This window comes from Trichomycterus rosablanca, chromosome 18 (genome assembly GCF_030014385.1).
Source record: "Trichomycterus rosablanca isolate fTriRos1 chromosome 18, fTriRos1.hap1, whole genome shotgun sequence".
In the NCBI taxonomy this organism is placed as follows: domain Eukaryota; kingdom Metazoa; phylum Chordata; class Actinopteri; order Siluriformes; family Trichomycteridae; genus Trichomycterus; species Trichomycterus rosablanca.
The window spans coordinates 2,128,952-2,147,500 of NC_086005.1; the positions used below are offsets into that span (position 1 = coordinate 2,128,952).

At 41.9% G+C, this 18,549-nt stretch overlaps 1 protein-coding gene across 1 annotated transcript in view; it reads right to left on the reverse strand.

Annotated features, from left to right (window-relative positions):
* Positions 1 to 15,310: 15,310 nt before the first annotated feature.
* Positions 15,311 to 18,549, reverse strand: part of kcnn2 (potassium calcium-activated channel subfamily N member 2) — a 63,857-nt gene continuing 60,618 nt past the window's right edge. The window contains exon 7 of the mRNA XM_063014695.1: positions 15,311 to 15,373. Within this exon, the coding sequence (XP_062870765.1) occupies positions 15,361 to 15,373 (13 nt within the window). The 3' untranslated portion in view covers positions 15,311 to 15,360. The remainder of the gene's footprint in view (positions 15,374 to 18,549) is intronic.

Genomic DNA, 18,549 nt, shown 5'->3' on the forward strand with positions numbered 1-18,549 from the left:
TTAAATCCTCATAGTCGTATTGTTTCTTGAGCAAGCGCGGCTGGAGTGGAAAGTACAGAGATAAGCAACAGGTCCGTCTTAAGCCATTGCAGTATGTTGTAAGCAGATAAGGAACAACAGTCACCACAGAACGGCTTACGGCCAAGCTGAAACTGTAACGTGACTAGAGCAGTATAAAGGGAGGCCCACAGTTCTGTTCTTTGTTCTTCAGCTAATACACTGCTGTAAGAACCCACGATCTGGTCTGGGTTTGATCCCCTGACCTTATTTTTCCACAACAGCGGTTTCATTTTTCACCTAACGTTCTTGTTTTGAATGAAATTCCATCAGGTGTCTTTTACACGATGAGTGTTTTGTGCTTTGTTCATCGTGAGGCCTCGTGCATATTACTGCTTACAGGAGCGTTTAATCCTTTTACTTAATACGTGGCGAAACTACTTTCTGCTGGCGGCGCCACTGAGCACAGAGCTCAAAATAATAACCACCATTAACAGTACTGACTGACAGTATTGATAGTGACTGACTGTACTGATCATGACTGACTGTATTGGCGGTTCATTCACATGCAGTTTTGTATGAAATGTATTTCAGTGTAGAACGGGAACGCTCTGCAGCGTCGTCACTGGGAAACACCAGCAGAAGATAAAACAGTTTCATGAAACTTTATTGTTCCTTTAATCTGAGGGTGAATTAAATCACATTAAAAAGCTGCAAAGCCACGACAGACGACTCCAGGATTAGGAAACCTTGGCGTAAATGTCTCATGTTTCACAGCTCACTAGTCTCTATGCCGTAGTTTCCTCACAATGTCGTGGTTCTGATTTAAAGTGGAATGAAACAGTTCAGTGTTTTTGTGAAACAGCGAGAATCTGTAGTCGTGTTTGCTGGGATGCTCCTATATGTATAACTTTATTCCAAATGTTATTACTGTAACAAATTAACATTTAATTACAGTTGAAATTCAAAATTTAGACACAAATTGTGTAAAAATTTAATAAATATGTAAAAAGTATAAAAACAAACAAACATTAAATTAATTAAGAGCTCAGGTGGCGCAGTGGTGTATTACGCTACCCCACCAACATTGAGATCTGGTTCAAGTCTCAGCGGAGCTATCAGCCAGTACACACACAGGCCTGGATATGACTGAGGAAGGGCAACTAAAACTCTGCAATGGACTGGTGCCTTGCAACCAGTTTTTCGTAGTGAAACTGGGCCATTTGTGACCCTGACCAGGATAAAGCAGCAGATAAAAATGAAATAAAAAATCATTTATTTACATTTTCAGTAATTACACAGTAAAAACCTCCCTGTTGTGTAATTTGGTGCACAACTGGGTACATAACAATGGCTTTTATATTCAAGGCTGTGCATTGTAGTGCAAATATAAAGGTCTTTAGCTGCAGAACTAACTAACAATAAAAGCTAAAATAAAAGATTACATTTTTTTTATTGATGTTTAGGAACTTCTGTAATTGAACCACCACATTACATGTTACGCTATCACATTTACATCTTAACCACTAACCCATGTCTAATTACCCATCTCTAATTACTTATCTCTAATTAAAAATCATTTTGTTGATTTTTCCTGTTTGTGCTAAAGACTTTTTGCTTTTTGCTATAGAGGTTTTGCTATTATTATTATTATCATTTTTAAATTTTAAATACCCTTTAGTTTGCAGATAGTTAAGTGGCATCATCTCACCTTTTAAACTAATGAGCTTTTACATGCACATTTGTATTTTTCAATACGTTTGCTCAATCCAACTTGTTGACACCTTGTTTTTGCTGCTCTAAATTCTCCCTTGTGTGAATATAAGTGAATCTAGTAGTGGTGTTTTTCTAAATTAGTGTGCATTCGTAAATAACTCATTTGAAGTATTCGATGAGTGGCTGTTAGTGTTAGTGTCTGGAAAAATTTGGGCCAAAATGGACTATCACGCACCCCCTCAGACAAGTGCACCAGCCGCTTGTTTTCACCTGCCAGAGGGGGACTGTTGTTTGCTAATCATCCATCCCTCATGCAGGCACCTGAACCAGCCAGCAGAGGCCGCAATTGTAACAGAGATTCCAAAGCTTGCTCAATTACATTGGACTGCTGGGCCAGATTTGTGCTATAGTGATAATCTTAGTTCTTTTGCATGAAATTAGCTTTAAGTACCCATTCTCAGTAGGTGTTTTTACAAGTCTTGTAAGGTTAACAGTCAGTGGGTGTCCATGTTTTCTCAAGTAGAAAAACCCACTCGGAAATATCTGACTCATCAACAGCATTGATAAGTTCTTTATTCTTTACTGACAGCCGGGTGCAAAAGAAACACAAACTAAAAGGACATTTTAACACCTTTCCTGAGATGGAATTGCTAAATAATGCAAATTAGCAGCTGTTTGGGCAAAGCACCATGCTGCCAATCGGGCCGGATCGAGGCAAATCTGCTGCACGACTACACAAGCGTGGGTTTCCAGGCTGCTCGACTTCCTCAGCACAGCAGTCGAGTTTTAAGTGTTTTTCTTCCAGCCAAGTAGAAGATGGCTACATCAGATCTATTTCTTTCCTCTAGAGGCTTAAAAATTCTAATTATGCTGAATCTAGACATCAATGCAGCTTATTCAGCAGCTGCAATTTGCCAGGCTGGGTTGCAACCAATGAGATTAAGAAACTATGGCGAGGCCTGTTGAGCGTCCCTGAGCGCTTTAGCTAATCAGACATAATCCCAGTCAAGGAGCTCGGATTCGTCTTTGTGTCTAAAATCCACCAATCGGCGACATTTTCTTGGCATGACTTTTATTTGTGCACCAGCTATTTGCATTCATAGAGGACTTTTTTTTACTTTAAGAACTTCATAATCAAATCTCGCATGGTGCAGATTAGAAAAGCGGGCCCACGGGGGAGGCTTTATTATTGCAGAAAGCTGACTATAGGAGTCTGAAGTTATTTTAAGCTTCGTCATTATACAGCGGCCTGCCGGCGGCAGCATCCGCTGTCCGGATTAATCCCGCATCGCCCTCTGATGGAGAGAGAGCGGACTGCGGCAGCCAGAAAAGATGGCAGGAAGACCAGTCGTTCTGCCTGGCTGCCCGGCTCCCTCAATGTCACCCTCTGACATTTCTCCAGGACGCACGGCACGAGAACGGAGATGACAGGGTAACATTAGCTAATGACTCACCCAGCGTGGAGACCTGACACGGCTAACTGGGACGTGACCGACGATGTTGACTGAATGTCAGAGAGAGAAAGTGGGAGCAACAGAGCTGGAGAAAGGGGTGGGGGTGGGGGGGCGGTTGGTTGGCATTTGAGCTGATTCATCAGCTTTTAGGGCTTCTGTTGTCCTAAGGTGCTGAGCCATTTGTGCCGAGTCAGACCAGCCGGCGGCGTGCTCGGTGCTTCGTGAGTCGTGTCAGATGTTTCAAAAGAATTTCCATGCGTCAGTCGCAAATAATGAGCTCAGAAGACGTCGAACTGTGGTAACGTCATCACAAAGGACACGCTGATGTCCCTTTTATACAGTGCAAGGGTTGAGGGCCTTTCCAAAGGGCCCAACAGTGGCAACCTGGCATCGGCAGGGCTTGAGCCAGCAGCCTCACGATTACATTTACATATTTAGCATTTAGCAGAAGCCTTTTTTATCCAGAGCGACTTACAGTACTGTGACAGTATACTGTCTGAGGAATTGAGGGTTAAGGGCCTTGCTCAAGGGCCCAACAGTGGCAACCTGGCAGTGGGGCTTGAACCAGCGAAGTATTTTTCCCAATTTTCCTCCCAATCTAGTCGTATCCAATTACCAGATTGCATTACGCTTCCTCTCTACTGATGCTGATCTCCACTGCTGATTGAGGAGAGCGAGACTGAGTTCATATGTGGATCAGCTTTGTGTACGGAGAGCCACACCCTGATCAGCATTATTCCTTTACTCTGTGCTAGCATGTTTTACTGCTGCGCCACCTCAGCGGCCAACCAGCGACCTTTTGATTACTAGTCCAGTACCTTGACCACTAGGTTACAGCTGCCCAGTTACTAGACCAATATCTTTTTGTATTTTTCTGTTTATGCATATTTCTCCCAATTTAGTCGTATCTAATTCCCGACGCTCTTTCCGACACGTGTGCAGTACCAATCGCTTCTTTCCATCCACATTATCCCCCGTCTCTGCACAGCGCAGCACCATCGATCAGCCAGCAGGGGTCGTAACTGCAGCAGTTAGGAGGAAACTCGTACAGCCATCGTTTCACAACTTACAGACACACAGCCACCCGGTCGACTCGAACCCGAGAGCTTGAGACCTCGGCACTGGTGGGCTAGCGTGTTTCACTGCTGTGCCACCCGAGTGCACTAGACCAGTATCTTAAACGCTGAGATACCACTGCCCTGCCGTGGTATTCAATGATACGGTATGTTTTTTAATCCATGATTCCACATTTAGTGGTTGTTTCCACTGCCACAGGAAGCGCACTGTACCCAGTTACCTGTGCTAAATTTACCTTTTTTGGTCGGGACCAGGTGTACAGGAGGCAGGTCGTATGAGCAACAGTGCAGACCATTAAATCAGGGTTTTTCAAGACCCTTGGGTGGGTCGCGAGCCAAAAAAATGGGACAACAAATTGTAACAGGCACATAAACACAAAATGAATTCGTACTTGTGGAGGCTTTACGTTACCATTGTAGACCACTGTGGGACCAGATTGCCACCACTTTCATTAATGAATTATATTTTATTTTGTGTTTTGTTTTGATGCATTGTTCGTGTTGCCTGGGTTGTGTTAAATATCAGGGACAAAAATGTGGGAGGCTTTGAAAAACTCGTGCAGTGGTAAAATATGCATTCCGAACTTGTTGGTTCGAGACTCAGCTCTGCCGTCCGGTCCAGCCAACGATTGGCTTGTTGTTCACACAGGGTGGGGAGCCTGAGCTCCTGACTAGTGATCGACCGATTAATCGGCCCGATTTTTGGCATTTTAGGCAGACATCAGTGAATGCACAAGAACAAGGATTTTTAGTGAGATTGGGACCATTTATGAGAAGAAAAGGAACAGGCTCACTGGAGAAAATGCAGAGAAACTTTGTTTCCTGCATTACAACTTGCTGCTTTTAGACTGGGACTACTAAAAAAGAGAGGCTGAGAAAACATTCAGTGAGGATATTGCCATTTTATTTCAAGACTGGAAACTGTTTCCTACAATTTGCTGCTCTTGACTTGGACAGGGTTTACAACCTTTTTTTTTCTCCAAATATTTCACTTTAACTTCATTATTTTTTATTCACAAATATTTTTGTTAATATTTTATTTATATTTTGATTACTTATCTAAATGCTCAAACACAATGCACACACAGTTTGGTGCTTAAATAATGGCTCCTTAAAAGAAGTTCTTCTATGTGCAACTGTCTTCACTAAGCATGTTTGTTCATTCTTAAAAACAAAAAGATACTGCTATCTGCTTGTGTATGTTAAGTGCACTGAAACCTTTGAAATAATTTGTATTTTATTTAAAGTTTTTATTTTTTTTATTTAATTTTTTGAACGGCCAAAAGAGCAAACAAGAATATACAGTGATAAATAAATGTTTATTTAAGATCATTAATTCTGTTTTGTTGTATTATTATTATTATTATTATTATTATTGTATTTTTTAGTTATTTGGTATTATCGGCTTTATATATCGGCCATCGGCCACTTCTTTCGTCTAAATATCGGTATCGGCATCGGCCATTAAAAAACCCATATCGGTCGATCACTACTCCTGACCTCATAACTGATGCAATTACGACCTCTGCTGGCTGATTGATGGCGCTGCACAGAGTCGAGGAATAATGCTGATCAGGGTGTGGCTCTCCGTACACAAGGCTGATCCGCATGTGAACTCGCCTCGTGCCGGTGAAAAGATGCAGTCGGGTACTGCTCACGTGCCGGAGGGGGGCGTGTGTCAGTCTCGTTCTCTTCAATCATCGGTAGAGAGGAAGCATAATGCAGTCGGGTAGTTGGATACGACTAAATTGGGAGGGAAATTGGGAGGGAAATTGGGAAAAATGGGAAAAAAAAACCTCCACATTCATTAAAACAGGGTTACACTAAATGAAACACCACAACAACTGCCCTGTTGTTGCTGCAGCCATTGTTAACAGTTACTGGGGCGTATTTGTTCTCGACAAATAATGGAGAATGTCGCCACAAGTTCACCTTCAGCAAAGTCCTCCTACCTTCACAGGTACTTGTGTTAAACTAAAAACAGACACTAGCGCAGTATGTGAGGTACAGATAGTTCTGGACTTGGATGTGTGCGATTTTGCACTGTAGAGTATCGAGCCATAGATAAGAGGGCGGCAAATGAAACCCAAAATGTCCTGTTAAGGATGAGTTAAGATTTCAGTTAGGAATTTTAGTGTTTAGGAGCAACTACTTATAAAAAACTCAAAGTTAAAGCTGCATTTTACCATCACCCACTTTATCTCAATCACTGGTCAGGGTCGAGGTCCCAGGTTCCACTGGGAAACACTGGATGCAAGGCAGGAATACTCTGGACAGGGCGCCAATCCATCACAAGGCTTCGGCCATTCAACCCTTCACCAGATATAACCTATCATGTCTGTGTAGACGCTCACTGTCCATGTTATCAGCTCCACTTACCATATAGAAGCACTTTGTAGTTCTACAATTACTGACTGTAGTCCATCTGTTTCTCTACATGCTTTGTTACCCCCTTTCATGCTGTTCTTCAGTGGTCAGGACCCCCACAGGACCACCACAGAGCAGGTATTATTTAGGTGGTGGATGATTCTCAGCACTGCAGTGACACAGACATGGTGGTGGTGTGTTAGTGTGTGTCGTGCTGGTATGAGTGGATCAGACACAGCAGCGCTGCTGGAGTTTTTAAACACCGTGTCCACTCACTGTCCACTCTATTAGACAATCCTACCTACTTGGTCCACCTTGTAGATGTAAAGTCAGAGACGATCGCTCATCTATTGCTGCTGTTGAGTCGCTCATCTTCTAGACCTTCATCAGTGGTCACAGGACGCCGCCCACGGGGCGCTGTCGGCTGGATACTTTGGGTTGGTGGACGATTCTCGGTCCAGCAGTGACAGTGAGGTGTTTAACTCATACCAGCACAACACACACTAACACACCACCACCATGTCAGTGTCACTGCAGTGCTGAGAATCATCCAGCACCTAAATAATACCTGCTCCGTGGAGCATGAAAGGGGGTAACAAAGCATGCAGAGAAACAGATGGACTACAGTCAGTAATTGTATGGTATGGTAAGTGGAGCTGATAAAACGGACAGTGAGTGTGGTTTTAATGTTATGGCTGATCGGTGTATATTTACTGTGATTTTAATGAAGTATTTATACAAATAAGATTTTACATGAATATATTTGTTTATTTATTATTAATGAAACTTCTCATTTATCTGTGTACATTTTTCTAAGAGTGATTCATTATATTTACGACCAATATAATTCACTGCCAAAAGCACAATCATTTATTGGTGCAGCAGTAAAATAGACAGTTTGGCAACAATTCCTACATTACAGGTGGCATCTGTGTGGTAAAACTACGGTACCAGGTGCCACCAGTGGAGATTAAAAAAAAAAGATGATTAAATAATGCCTTGAATATCTAAATGAGTCATTTTGCTCATCACTCGCACCTACAGCAAACACGATGAGCAAACCCTGACACCGGAGACGCCCTGTTGTAATCCACGTCCGCGCACCAGCGGCTCGATACACAGAAGCAACGATACAGACACGTGTACCTTCACAAAGAGCTTTTCAAGCCTGTTCATTTGACACCTGTAGACTCACACGTCTTTATCGTTCGGATCATCCGGGCAGAAACAGAAAGAGTCCGACATGGTGTAAAACATGCAACAGTGGAAGACCGAGTCGGGGGTGGGAGGTCTCTCTTACCTTGGCGAGGTCCACTAGAGAGTTTGCTTGGTCATTCAGCTTCCGTTGCTCCATTTTAACACTTCTTAATCTGAGCCCAATACAGGCAAGTGGTCAGTAACAACAAACATCACACGTCGTCTCAAAGGCATGTACATTATCGGAAGGCAGAAGCAGTCCAGGGAGGGACATGCACAGGAAAGGGGGGGGAGATGCAAGGCTTGCGGGGCAGAAGGGGCAGAGTATTGTGACCTGATAGCATGCATGTGTCCATTATGGAAGGAAGAGAATCTGAAGAGCACTGGATCTTACACTTACGGACTCAAATCTATAAGGCAGCTTGGCATTTTGGCTCCTGTTCATTTCCCTCATACACACCTTAAATATAACAATATGAAGTGATGCACTTGCTTTACACACATACACGTGTACAGTACCATCATTTTTTTCCTTGTATATCGCAGCTTATTTGAAAGCTGGGGTCATAGTGCAGGGTCAGTTTTGCTCAAGGGCCCAACAGTGGCTGCATAGCAGAGCCTGGATTTGAACCGACAGTCCTCTGATTGATAGCCCACAGCTTAGGTTAATACATTTACTGTATTTCCAAAAGTATTTTAGCACGACAATCTTTCTCTGTATGGTGCTGATTTATAGCATTAGCCACAGAAAATTATTCAAAAGATCTTTATGTAAATTATTATATAGATTTTTTCCTCCCAAACTAGTCCTATCCACTTCCCCTACTTTAACTGTAACTGACCCTGACCTGCTCCCTTGCATGCGTCTCACAGAGAGCAGCATCACTACGGACGTTCAATCACCACTATCCATGATTTATCCATTTCTCATGCAGGCACCTCGAGCAGCCAGCAGAGGCCGCAGTTGCAGCAGCAATGAGAAACCTGTTTGCCCCTCTCGCTACTTCAAACACAGCCAATCCTGTCTGTGTGGGCACCGGGCTGGTAGCACAGCTGAGATCTGAACTCGAGAGCTCAAGATCTCAGAGGTAGTGGGTTAGCGCAGTGGTCCCCGACCGGTCCGTGGGTCATTTATTACCAGGACGCACAGAAAGATCGCTTCTGTTTGGGGTGTTATTGTCTTATTGTCACCCCTAGGTGGAAGCAGCGTCTTGTTGCAGCAAAAAAAGCTCATTTTACATCATTTGTGAGCATTATTATTAAATCCTCCTGCCCCTGTCGCTCCGTGAAATGATATCTTACATGAAACTGGTCTGTGGTGCAAAAAAAAGGTTGGGTTAGCGCATAAGTCAGCCGCACCACTCAAGCGCCTCTTGTGCGTGATGATTTAGGCTCAAGTGGAAGCTACACCAATCCTGTAGCTCTTGTGAAAATATCACACGCAGGGAGAGCCCGTTTTTGGCTGATCTGCTACCGCTGACCGCTAACAGAGGAGGAGCTGGACTGAGTTGAAACGGTGAAGGACTTCATTTGTGGTTTAAGTACACGCTTGTATTGATCAGGCAGTTTGCTCAGCAATCTGTGACTGTACGTTCAGGATCTGTAAGCACACGTCTGTTTAGTCACTACAAGCCGTCGTAACCCCTCACCGCGTGCGCTGGATATCGATCGCATTCGAAAGTAAATATCGGTTCTGGACTGCATTTTAAATGCTGATTCTGGATGTAAAGCTACGACGGATTTTTATTCACATGATGCCGTTCATTAGAACACGGGGAGAAAACCGCAGACGGGTTGGTCTGATCAATACAGCCCCTGGACCATGGAACTCAGCGCAGTGCATTTTGCAGCGTTTTCTATGAAACCTTTTAGACGTATTGTTTTTTTCTCCTTTGCTGTATGGTAAAGGTAATGTAAAAGCGCGCTCACCCATTAAACAAACCCACTTACCCTGATCTATACCGCGTCCATTAATTATTCAAACTCCTCATTCAATTAGGTTCCCTCTGAGCTTTTTATCTAAACTAAAACAAGCACCGTTCCCTTTCATTCCCAAGGGCGCAGTGGATGGAAAACCGAACACGAGCACGGGGGCCAGAATGCACTTTGAGTTATGAGGGAGCGTCTGCCAGCCACTTGGCCCTACACCGCTCAGATGAAGAGCTAAAGGACTTCTGATAATTCCGGCACCCGATTCAAGTGGATATTTGAACTGATACCCTGTAATTAAAGCTTGTAATTATTTGATGACACAGATTAGAGAGAAGATGGTGCAGGGAGACCCCAGAGAAGCGATGGGTTAACCGGCCCAGATGGAGCCGTTTCAAACAGCTAAATTAGAAAACCAGGGCTGTGATGATGAGAAGTACCAGCAGCGGGAGCCAAAAACACCACATTGGAAAAAAAAAAAAGACTGCATAGATGATTTTATTAGTATTTAACATCCTGTTTTACACACTTTGGTTACATTCATGACAGGACAGGTAGTTACTGGCTCAAATTTTAATCTCAAACACAGTCATGGACAATTTAGTGTCTCCAATTCACCTCACTTGAACGTCTTTGTACTGTGGGAGGAAACCCACACAGACACGGGGAGAACATGCAAACTCCACACAGGACCTTCTTGCTGTGAGTGGACAGTGCTACCCACCGTGCCTCCAAATAGAGCTGAACACTCAGGACATGTAGTGCATAATGTTTGCTTCTTTATTTTTGCACCAAGCCATAAAGAGTCTATTTTACCCCCCCCCCCCCCCCCCATGTGTAAATTGTTTTATGTACTTTATTTATTATTTATATATTATTTATTATAATATTACTTATTCTACAAATGTAATATTTTTTGAAAACCGTCAGTTTTTTCAGTTTATGTTCAGTTTACCCAAGGTTATTAATTATTATTATTATTATTATTATTTGTATTATTATTATTATGCATAAGGTTTTTATTTTTATTATTATTATTTGTATTATTATTATTATTATGCATAAGGTTTTTATTTTTATTATTATTGTTTGTATTATTGTTATTATTATTATTATGCATAAGGTTTTTATTTTTATTATTATTGTTTGTATTATTATTATTATTATGCATAAGGTTTTATTTTTATTATTATTGTTTGTATTATTATTATGCATAAGGTTTTTATTTTTATTATTATTGTGTGTATTATTATTATTATTATTATGCATAAGGTTTTTATTTTTATTATTATTGTTTGTATTATTATTATTATTATGCATAAGGTTTTTATTTTTATTATTATTGTTTGTATTATTATTATTATGCATAAGGTTTTTATTTTTATTATTATTATTTGTATTATTATTATTATTATTATGCATAAGGTTTTTATTTTTATTATTATTGTTTGCATTTTTATTATGTATATTATTAAATTATATTTAAAGTATTTTATCATATTTTTATTATTATTGTTATTATTTATTTATTTATTTATAATAATTTTTTAAATATTTTTTCCTTTTCTGTATTGTCCCAATTTAAAATAAACCCAGTTACCGTGTGCATCCTCTGATGGTTGCACTACACCCTCCCTCCTCCAGTGTGTGCAGCCAGTGGCTGTTTTTACACTGTCATTACAAAGAGCTTTACTGCTAGCACGATAGAGCGCTGCACCACTCGAGCGCCCCGATTAAATGGTGTTAAATATAAAGTTGATACGTAAAGTAAAGTTTTATATGCAGAACATACAGAGTCACACCATGTCCCCAGATCTTTATTTAACTTTAGTTTTGTTTAACTTTATTTAAATAACTAGATATAGTTATGTACAGAGAACACACTTGCTTGTTTGCATGCTTGTTGTTTATAGACAAATTCCAAAAAGTTGGTACAGTTTGAAAAATGTAGTTTAGATGTCGCTGTAGTTGTAAAAGTGTGTTCCCCCCCATACTTGCTTAATATAACTCTTCAGTTGCTCAACATTCCGGGGTCTCTGTTGTCATAAATTGAGCTTCTTATTGTTCCACATGTTTTCAATGTGAGACAGGTCTGCAGGCAGGCCAGTCTAACACCACGCCATTGTAACATGTGCAGAACGTGGTCTGACAGACTTGCTAAATGAGACGTCTTCTTGATGGAAGGATATGGTGCTTAATTGTTGGAATAATCCCTCATGCATTTTCATCATTACGACATCATTACATGTTTTGGACGTTCTTTAATTCTGGTTGTAATTTGCACCGTCATAGTAAAACATTAAATCTCTTTGCTCAGTTAATAGTCTATTAAATAGATGAAATTGTTTTGTGCTCTTGCGTTATGACCGTACTGATCAACTACCATTGGCTGCTGGCATTGATGTTTTTTTTAATCAAACTATTTTACCGTCCTTTAACCCCGGTGTGTCGATGTCATATTAAATGCGGCGTGTCAGGGAGAAGAACGGCTCCCAGGAATGTTCATTTCACACTCGGATGGTTCCTGTCAGAGAGACGGGGTCTTAGATCACAGATCACTGGGTGTAAGCGCACCTACACGCCCCGTGTCCAGCTTTAATAGGTGTTAGAGGTAAGAACAACAGGGCGACACTTGTATAGGATTATTAATCACACGCTCCTATAGCATAGCACCTAATTACATGATGCTACACGTAACACGGAGTTTGTTCGGCCGCTATTATATGGAGCCGGTAGAGCTTGTTTGTCCCTGCTGGTCTGTTTCATATTCGAGTATAAATGCTAGACCGTCTGAGCTTGTGAAGGAATGAGGACATGCAGATTTATCTCCTGGGTTGTTTCTGACCTTCAAACAGTTTCAACAGACTTTATACGCCACAAAAATGTGCAGTACAGGATATATCACAAGGGTCTCTTTCATTATTCACAACTCATAGCAGCACCACTGACAACCCAGGTAGAGAAATGTTAGGAAAGGCAAAGGCAGATGGAGTTCCAGGTTCCACAAGCCCAAAGATGAACTACCATAGTCATTAATGAAGGTTCAGGTTTATAGAAGTGAGTAATTGAGCGGAGAAGCTGCAGAGCTCGAGCTTTAGCAGTCATCCTTTGGTTCATGGAAGCAAAGTCAGGTTTAATCAGTGGCTTTAATCTGATTAAAGGCTTCAGATCATCACACTCATGCAGCAATGGTAGGAAAAAAAACACCCTCCATCATTAATAATTGAAATTCATTCATGTTAAGAAGCATCGGATTGGAATTTTTGTGCTCTGTGGGGTGCAGTAGAGGTTTCTGGGGCTCAAGCGTACCCTACTCGAATATGCAGACGTGATCGGCGATGCCTGGCTGACACATTGGGTCTGTCAATGGGTCTGTCCGAAAACCTAGCGATCTCTTTACATTTTACACTCCCGAGAAGAGGGCGTGTCTAAATCCCTAGATCCCTTAAATGCTCCTACTGAGACGCCTTAATTCTGAGTGATAATCTGACTGAATAACGAGGGAGCGTCCGACGCCTCCTCGGCACGACTTTTCTCACCAAAAAATGACAAACGTGGCGGACGAATATAATGCGGAGCAACCAACGGAGTTCTTTTCATTTACATTACATTTCAGCATTAAGCGACTTACAGTACTGTGACAGTATACAGTCTAAGCAATTGAGGGTTAATGGCCTTGCTCAAGGGCCCAACAGCAGCAACCTGGCAGTGGTGAGGTTTGAACCGGCGACCTTCTGATTACTAGACCAGCACCTTAACCACTAGGCTACAGCTGCCCTCAAATGTAAATAAATTCTCATTAATGTTTAATCTGTATAAAGGTGTGATTATACGAGTGTCGTTTATTTGTAAATTGGGGCGTCAGGGACGGTTTAAACGTTTTCGGTACACGGAGGGAGACGTTAGCTGGCGTGTTAGCGGATTGAACGGTCCAAGGCTAACCGTGTTAGCTTAGTAAGCTAAAACTGTGGTGACGTAATCGCTGTCTAAATAATCTGCCTCATGAGCTCCATGTCTTATTAGAATCCTCTCTACTGAGGCAGCTGATCAGGTAGGCAGTAGTCACTAGGTTTTCAGACAGACCCGTAGTGATGTTTGAAGTGCTCAAAAAGGTGAGGCTACAGACGACAGGTATTGTGATGAAGAAAACCTGCTGTTGTGCCGCACACTACGACAGCTTACTCGTATGTCAGGAATCGTCCTACAGTGTGTGAAATCCGTCTTGTTTAGGGTTCGTTTGAGCCCTTTAGAAGCACCTCTGAATTTGTTCAGCGACGGGCATTCCTGGTCAGCAACAGTGAAACTTGTTTAGTCAATCACAAATAAATATGCGTCCTCACACTATAATTATTTAGCTTGTCAGTAAAATGAATCCCTACTTTACTGAGTGAAGTAATAGTTAGAATAGTGTTAGTTAGCTACATTTGGATACCAGGACGCTCCTTCTAATTATTATAATAATATAATTCATGTGTTTCAGCCACAACAGTTACTAACAGGTGTAATAAATCAGTTTTCACATTTACATTTTCTGCATTTAGCGACTAACAGTATACAGTCTAAGCAATTGAGAGTTAAGGGCCTTGCTCAAGGGCCCAACAGTGGCAGCCTGGCAGTAGTGGGGTTTGAACCAGCAACCTTCTGCTTACTAGTCCAGTTCCTTAAACACTTTAATCAGGTCCTTTTTCCTCTTATAACGAGACAGATCAGGGATGAGAGTTTACATGGGCAGTTGTAGCCTAGTGGTTAAGGTACTGGACTAGTAATCAGATGGTTGCCGGTTCAAGCCTCACCACTGCCAGGTTGCCACTGTTGGACCCTTGAGCAAGGCCCTTAACCCTCAATTGCTTAGACTGTATACTGTCACAGTGCTGTAAGTCGCTTTGGATAAAGGCGCCGAAAATGTAAATGAAAATGTAAAATGTAAATACATAGAGGACCTAGGGATCGAAGTGCTTCCCACCGAACCACCGCCACAGCCACCCAAATGAAGGTACACATTTCACTACAGCGGGTGTCTGTGCCGGCTAAGTGTTTAGTACTTATGCTACATTAACTTTAGCTAAAATAGCGACAGATCTGGCTAATAACAGAATAATATTTTGGGTTCTGTTGTGTATCTAGTTTTCCTCAAGCAGCTAAACATCATCATCATCATCATCATGCATCATCAATCAAAACTGGTATTTTATTCTGAAAACAAAACCCAGTGCTGCTGTCATACAGTCATAAAGACTGACTAAAGATTGACTAATCAAATTAAATCTTCGCTCCGCCCTGGCTGAGCCCGTCATACACCCAAATCAGGATGTTTTTAGTAAGAAGAGTTTTTATTGTGGCATTTAATGTGTTTTCCAGGCAGCGACCGGCTGTAATATTGATTTTATTTGGTCTTCAATAGCAAGATTTGTAAGTGAATTTGAAGCTACCGCTGCAAACGGTTTATCATTCTAAAGAAACGCAGAGGGTCGATCACACGACTGTTAAATCAGAATAAAAGACTTGATGAATTTCACTTATCAAATGGGGGAGTGCCATTGTGGTGGGGTCAGATTTTTGGGGGTAGAAAGGCAAGCTTTCAGACGCATGCACACGGCAGGTGTGTAACCGGATGCGCTGGGCACTTACTTTCGCGCTCTATCGGGTCGGATCGACACCAACAGGACAGAGAGGGACACAAAACAGACAGATAAATGATCACAGCCTTCGTTCATTTCACACACACACACACACACACACATTATCATCTTACACTACATTAATACCACTACTACAAAAACTATAAACAGGATTGTCTTTGGCATTAAATCCCCTCATCTTGGCTGCCAGCTTGGCACCGTCTCCACCGCTCCAGCAACAGCCAATATCATTAAATCCGGGTCTCCATTAGACAGGGGCGTACAGGGGAACACCATTCCCTCATTCATGGACTACTAGATTAATGTCTCTATGTGATGTGATGTCACCTAAACACCTGAACTGTCACCCCCTCCACACACACATATTTCCTCAGTAAACACCACACAGCAGCCAATTACTGTATTATAATCTTAAAGCCTATTAAGGTTATAATCTCATTACACCAAGACCTGTCACTGAAAAAGTCCATCCTGCTCTTTGTGTTTTCTACCTCACCCTTATACAAACCCGATACACAATTTCACATGCTCTACCGTCACACTAGGGGTCAAAAAGTAAATGGAAGCATTGATAAAGGTACCGTGTCAAGCCCTGTAACAGAAATGTGAAGTTGTAAAAACCCTTTAAGGCAGCAAAGAATCTTTCTGTCTTTTGAAAAGTTCCTGAAATAAATAAATACATAAATATATATATTTGTATTTTTCTCCTTGATCCTCCCAGTCTTGTCGTATCTAATTCCCTGATCAAATTTCACCTCTACTGCTGCAGACCTCCACCTCCGACCAAGATGGATCGTAACTAACACACGCCCCCTCCGACACATGTGCAATAGCCAGCCGCTTCTTTTTACCTGCACCAATTGGGCTCATATGGAGATCAGTGTTACGCACAGAGAGTCGCGCACCGCTCTCTATTATCCCCCGTCTCTGTGCAGCGCCACCGATTAGCCAGCAGAGGTCGTAACTGCAGCAGTTATGAGGAATCCCTACAGCTCTCCAGCTTCAGAGCAGATACAGTGTGTGTGTGTGTGTGTGTGTTCAGTAAAAGAAACAAGCTCATCCTGAAGCTTTCGCTGATGTCTTTCTAAGGGTTGGGAGACGCGGCAGGTGGTGCAGGTCTCTGTGTCACTGTGCAATATTAATGGCCCAGTGGAATTTCAGGTATTGAGAGTGATACCTGACGGTTCTCCACCCCCCCCACGTCTTCATTCACTCTCTTTCTCATTCTCTTAATTCTCTCTCTCTCACTCACACACACACACACACACACACAATTCTCTCACCTTTCTACCCTCCCCACTCGCTCTTGGCATCATACACACATTATGACAGGTAACCTTCATTTCTGGAACATCATCATCCTCTCCCCTGCTCTCCCTCCATCGTCATCCGCCTCCTCCGCCCGGTCTGCCCTTATAAAATCCGTCCGAACAGAACAAGCTGATCTGAGATCGCCGTTAAACGCTGCAGCTGAAGATTCACTGATCTGAGGTCAGCTTATGTAGACTTACTGCACAATTATGAATGATCTCACATGAGCTGCTGTTTACATGTAATGACCTGAGTTCAGCTGCTTTTACACTTAGTGATATTAGTAAGTGTAAGTATTAAGATCAGCTACTGTACTAAGATCAGCTAAAGTGCTGTGATCAGCCACAGATACTGTATGTGTAGCACCTATTGTACTAAAATCAGCTACTATCTAAGTATCAGCTATTGTACTAAGATCAGCTACTGTACTATGATTAGCTACTGTACTACGATCAGCTATTGTTCTAAGATCAGCTATTGTATTAAGATCAGGCATTGTACTTTGATAAGGTACTGTACTATGATAAGGTACTGTATGTGTAGCACCTATTATACTATGATCAGCTATTGTACTAAGATCAGCTAAAGTACTATGACCAGGTACTGCATTATGATCAGGTACTGCATTACAATCAGGTACTGTATGTGTAGCACCTACTTACTAAGATCAGCTACTATCCAAATATCAGTTACTGCACTAAGATCAGCTACTGTACTATGATTAGGTACTGCATTATGATCAGGTACTGTATGTGTAGCACATACTGTACTAAGATCAGTTAAAATCCAAGTGTCAGATATTGTACTAAGATCATCTTCTGTACTAAAACCAGCTACTGTTGTATGTGTAGCACATACTATACTAAGATAAGGTACTGTACTTTGATAAGGTACTGTATGTGTAGCACCTATTGTACTATGATCATCTATTGTACTAAGATCAGCTATTGTACTAAGATCAGTACTGGGATCACCACTGGCTATTTGGGGACTGATCTGAGATCAGCTACTGTAATGACATCAGCAAGGGTCTTTTTGAAGACTCTCATCAGAGAACAGCTACAGTACTAAGATCAGATATAGTCTATTTGACCCTGAAATGAGAACAGCTACAGTACTGAGATCAACAACTGGCTGTTTGAGGACTGATCTGAGAACATCTACTGAACTAAGGTCACCTAATGCCTACCTGAGTACTCTCATCTGAGTACAGCTACAGTACTAAAATCTATTTTACGACTCTGATCTGAGATCAGCTACTATACTGAGATCAGCAAGGGTCTTTTGAGGTAATATAATGAACCATACTATGAACAGATACTGTCTGCTGAAGGACTCTGATCAGAGATCTGTACTGATCTGAGGACTATTTGATTAGAAAAGCAGGACCATTTAAAGTCCATGATGAGTACAGCTGTGTTCCCTATAAGGATCCAATTTTCTAAGGTCGTGGCTTTACTCTCCTCCCTCTATAGGCTCTCGATCTACAGAACGTCACCACAATGTACTTTGTATTTGTACTATTTCACCTCAGAACGAGTGGATTCAGCTGAGATAGATGGAAATCAGCCAGAATCAATCAATCAAGCATTAACGCTATGTGAGGAAATGGCGATAAGGAGCCGGCTAAACGAGCGATCATGGGCAGAATCGTTTAGAGCTGCAGACGACTGCACTCACAGCCCACACTCGATCAGGAGTCGTTACGGCTCTGAAAGCTCGCCAAAGAAACTCCTCAGATCAGGGGTACTGAGTTAACGGAAAGAGAACCTGCCACCTCAAACACCTCATATTCTACAGTATATAACCCTCCACACTGAGCGCTTTTCCACCAAAAGTTCCACCCTGGTTCTGGTTCTTGAA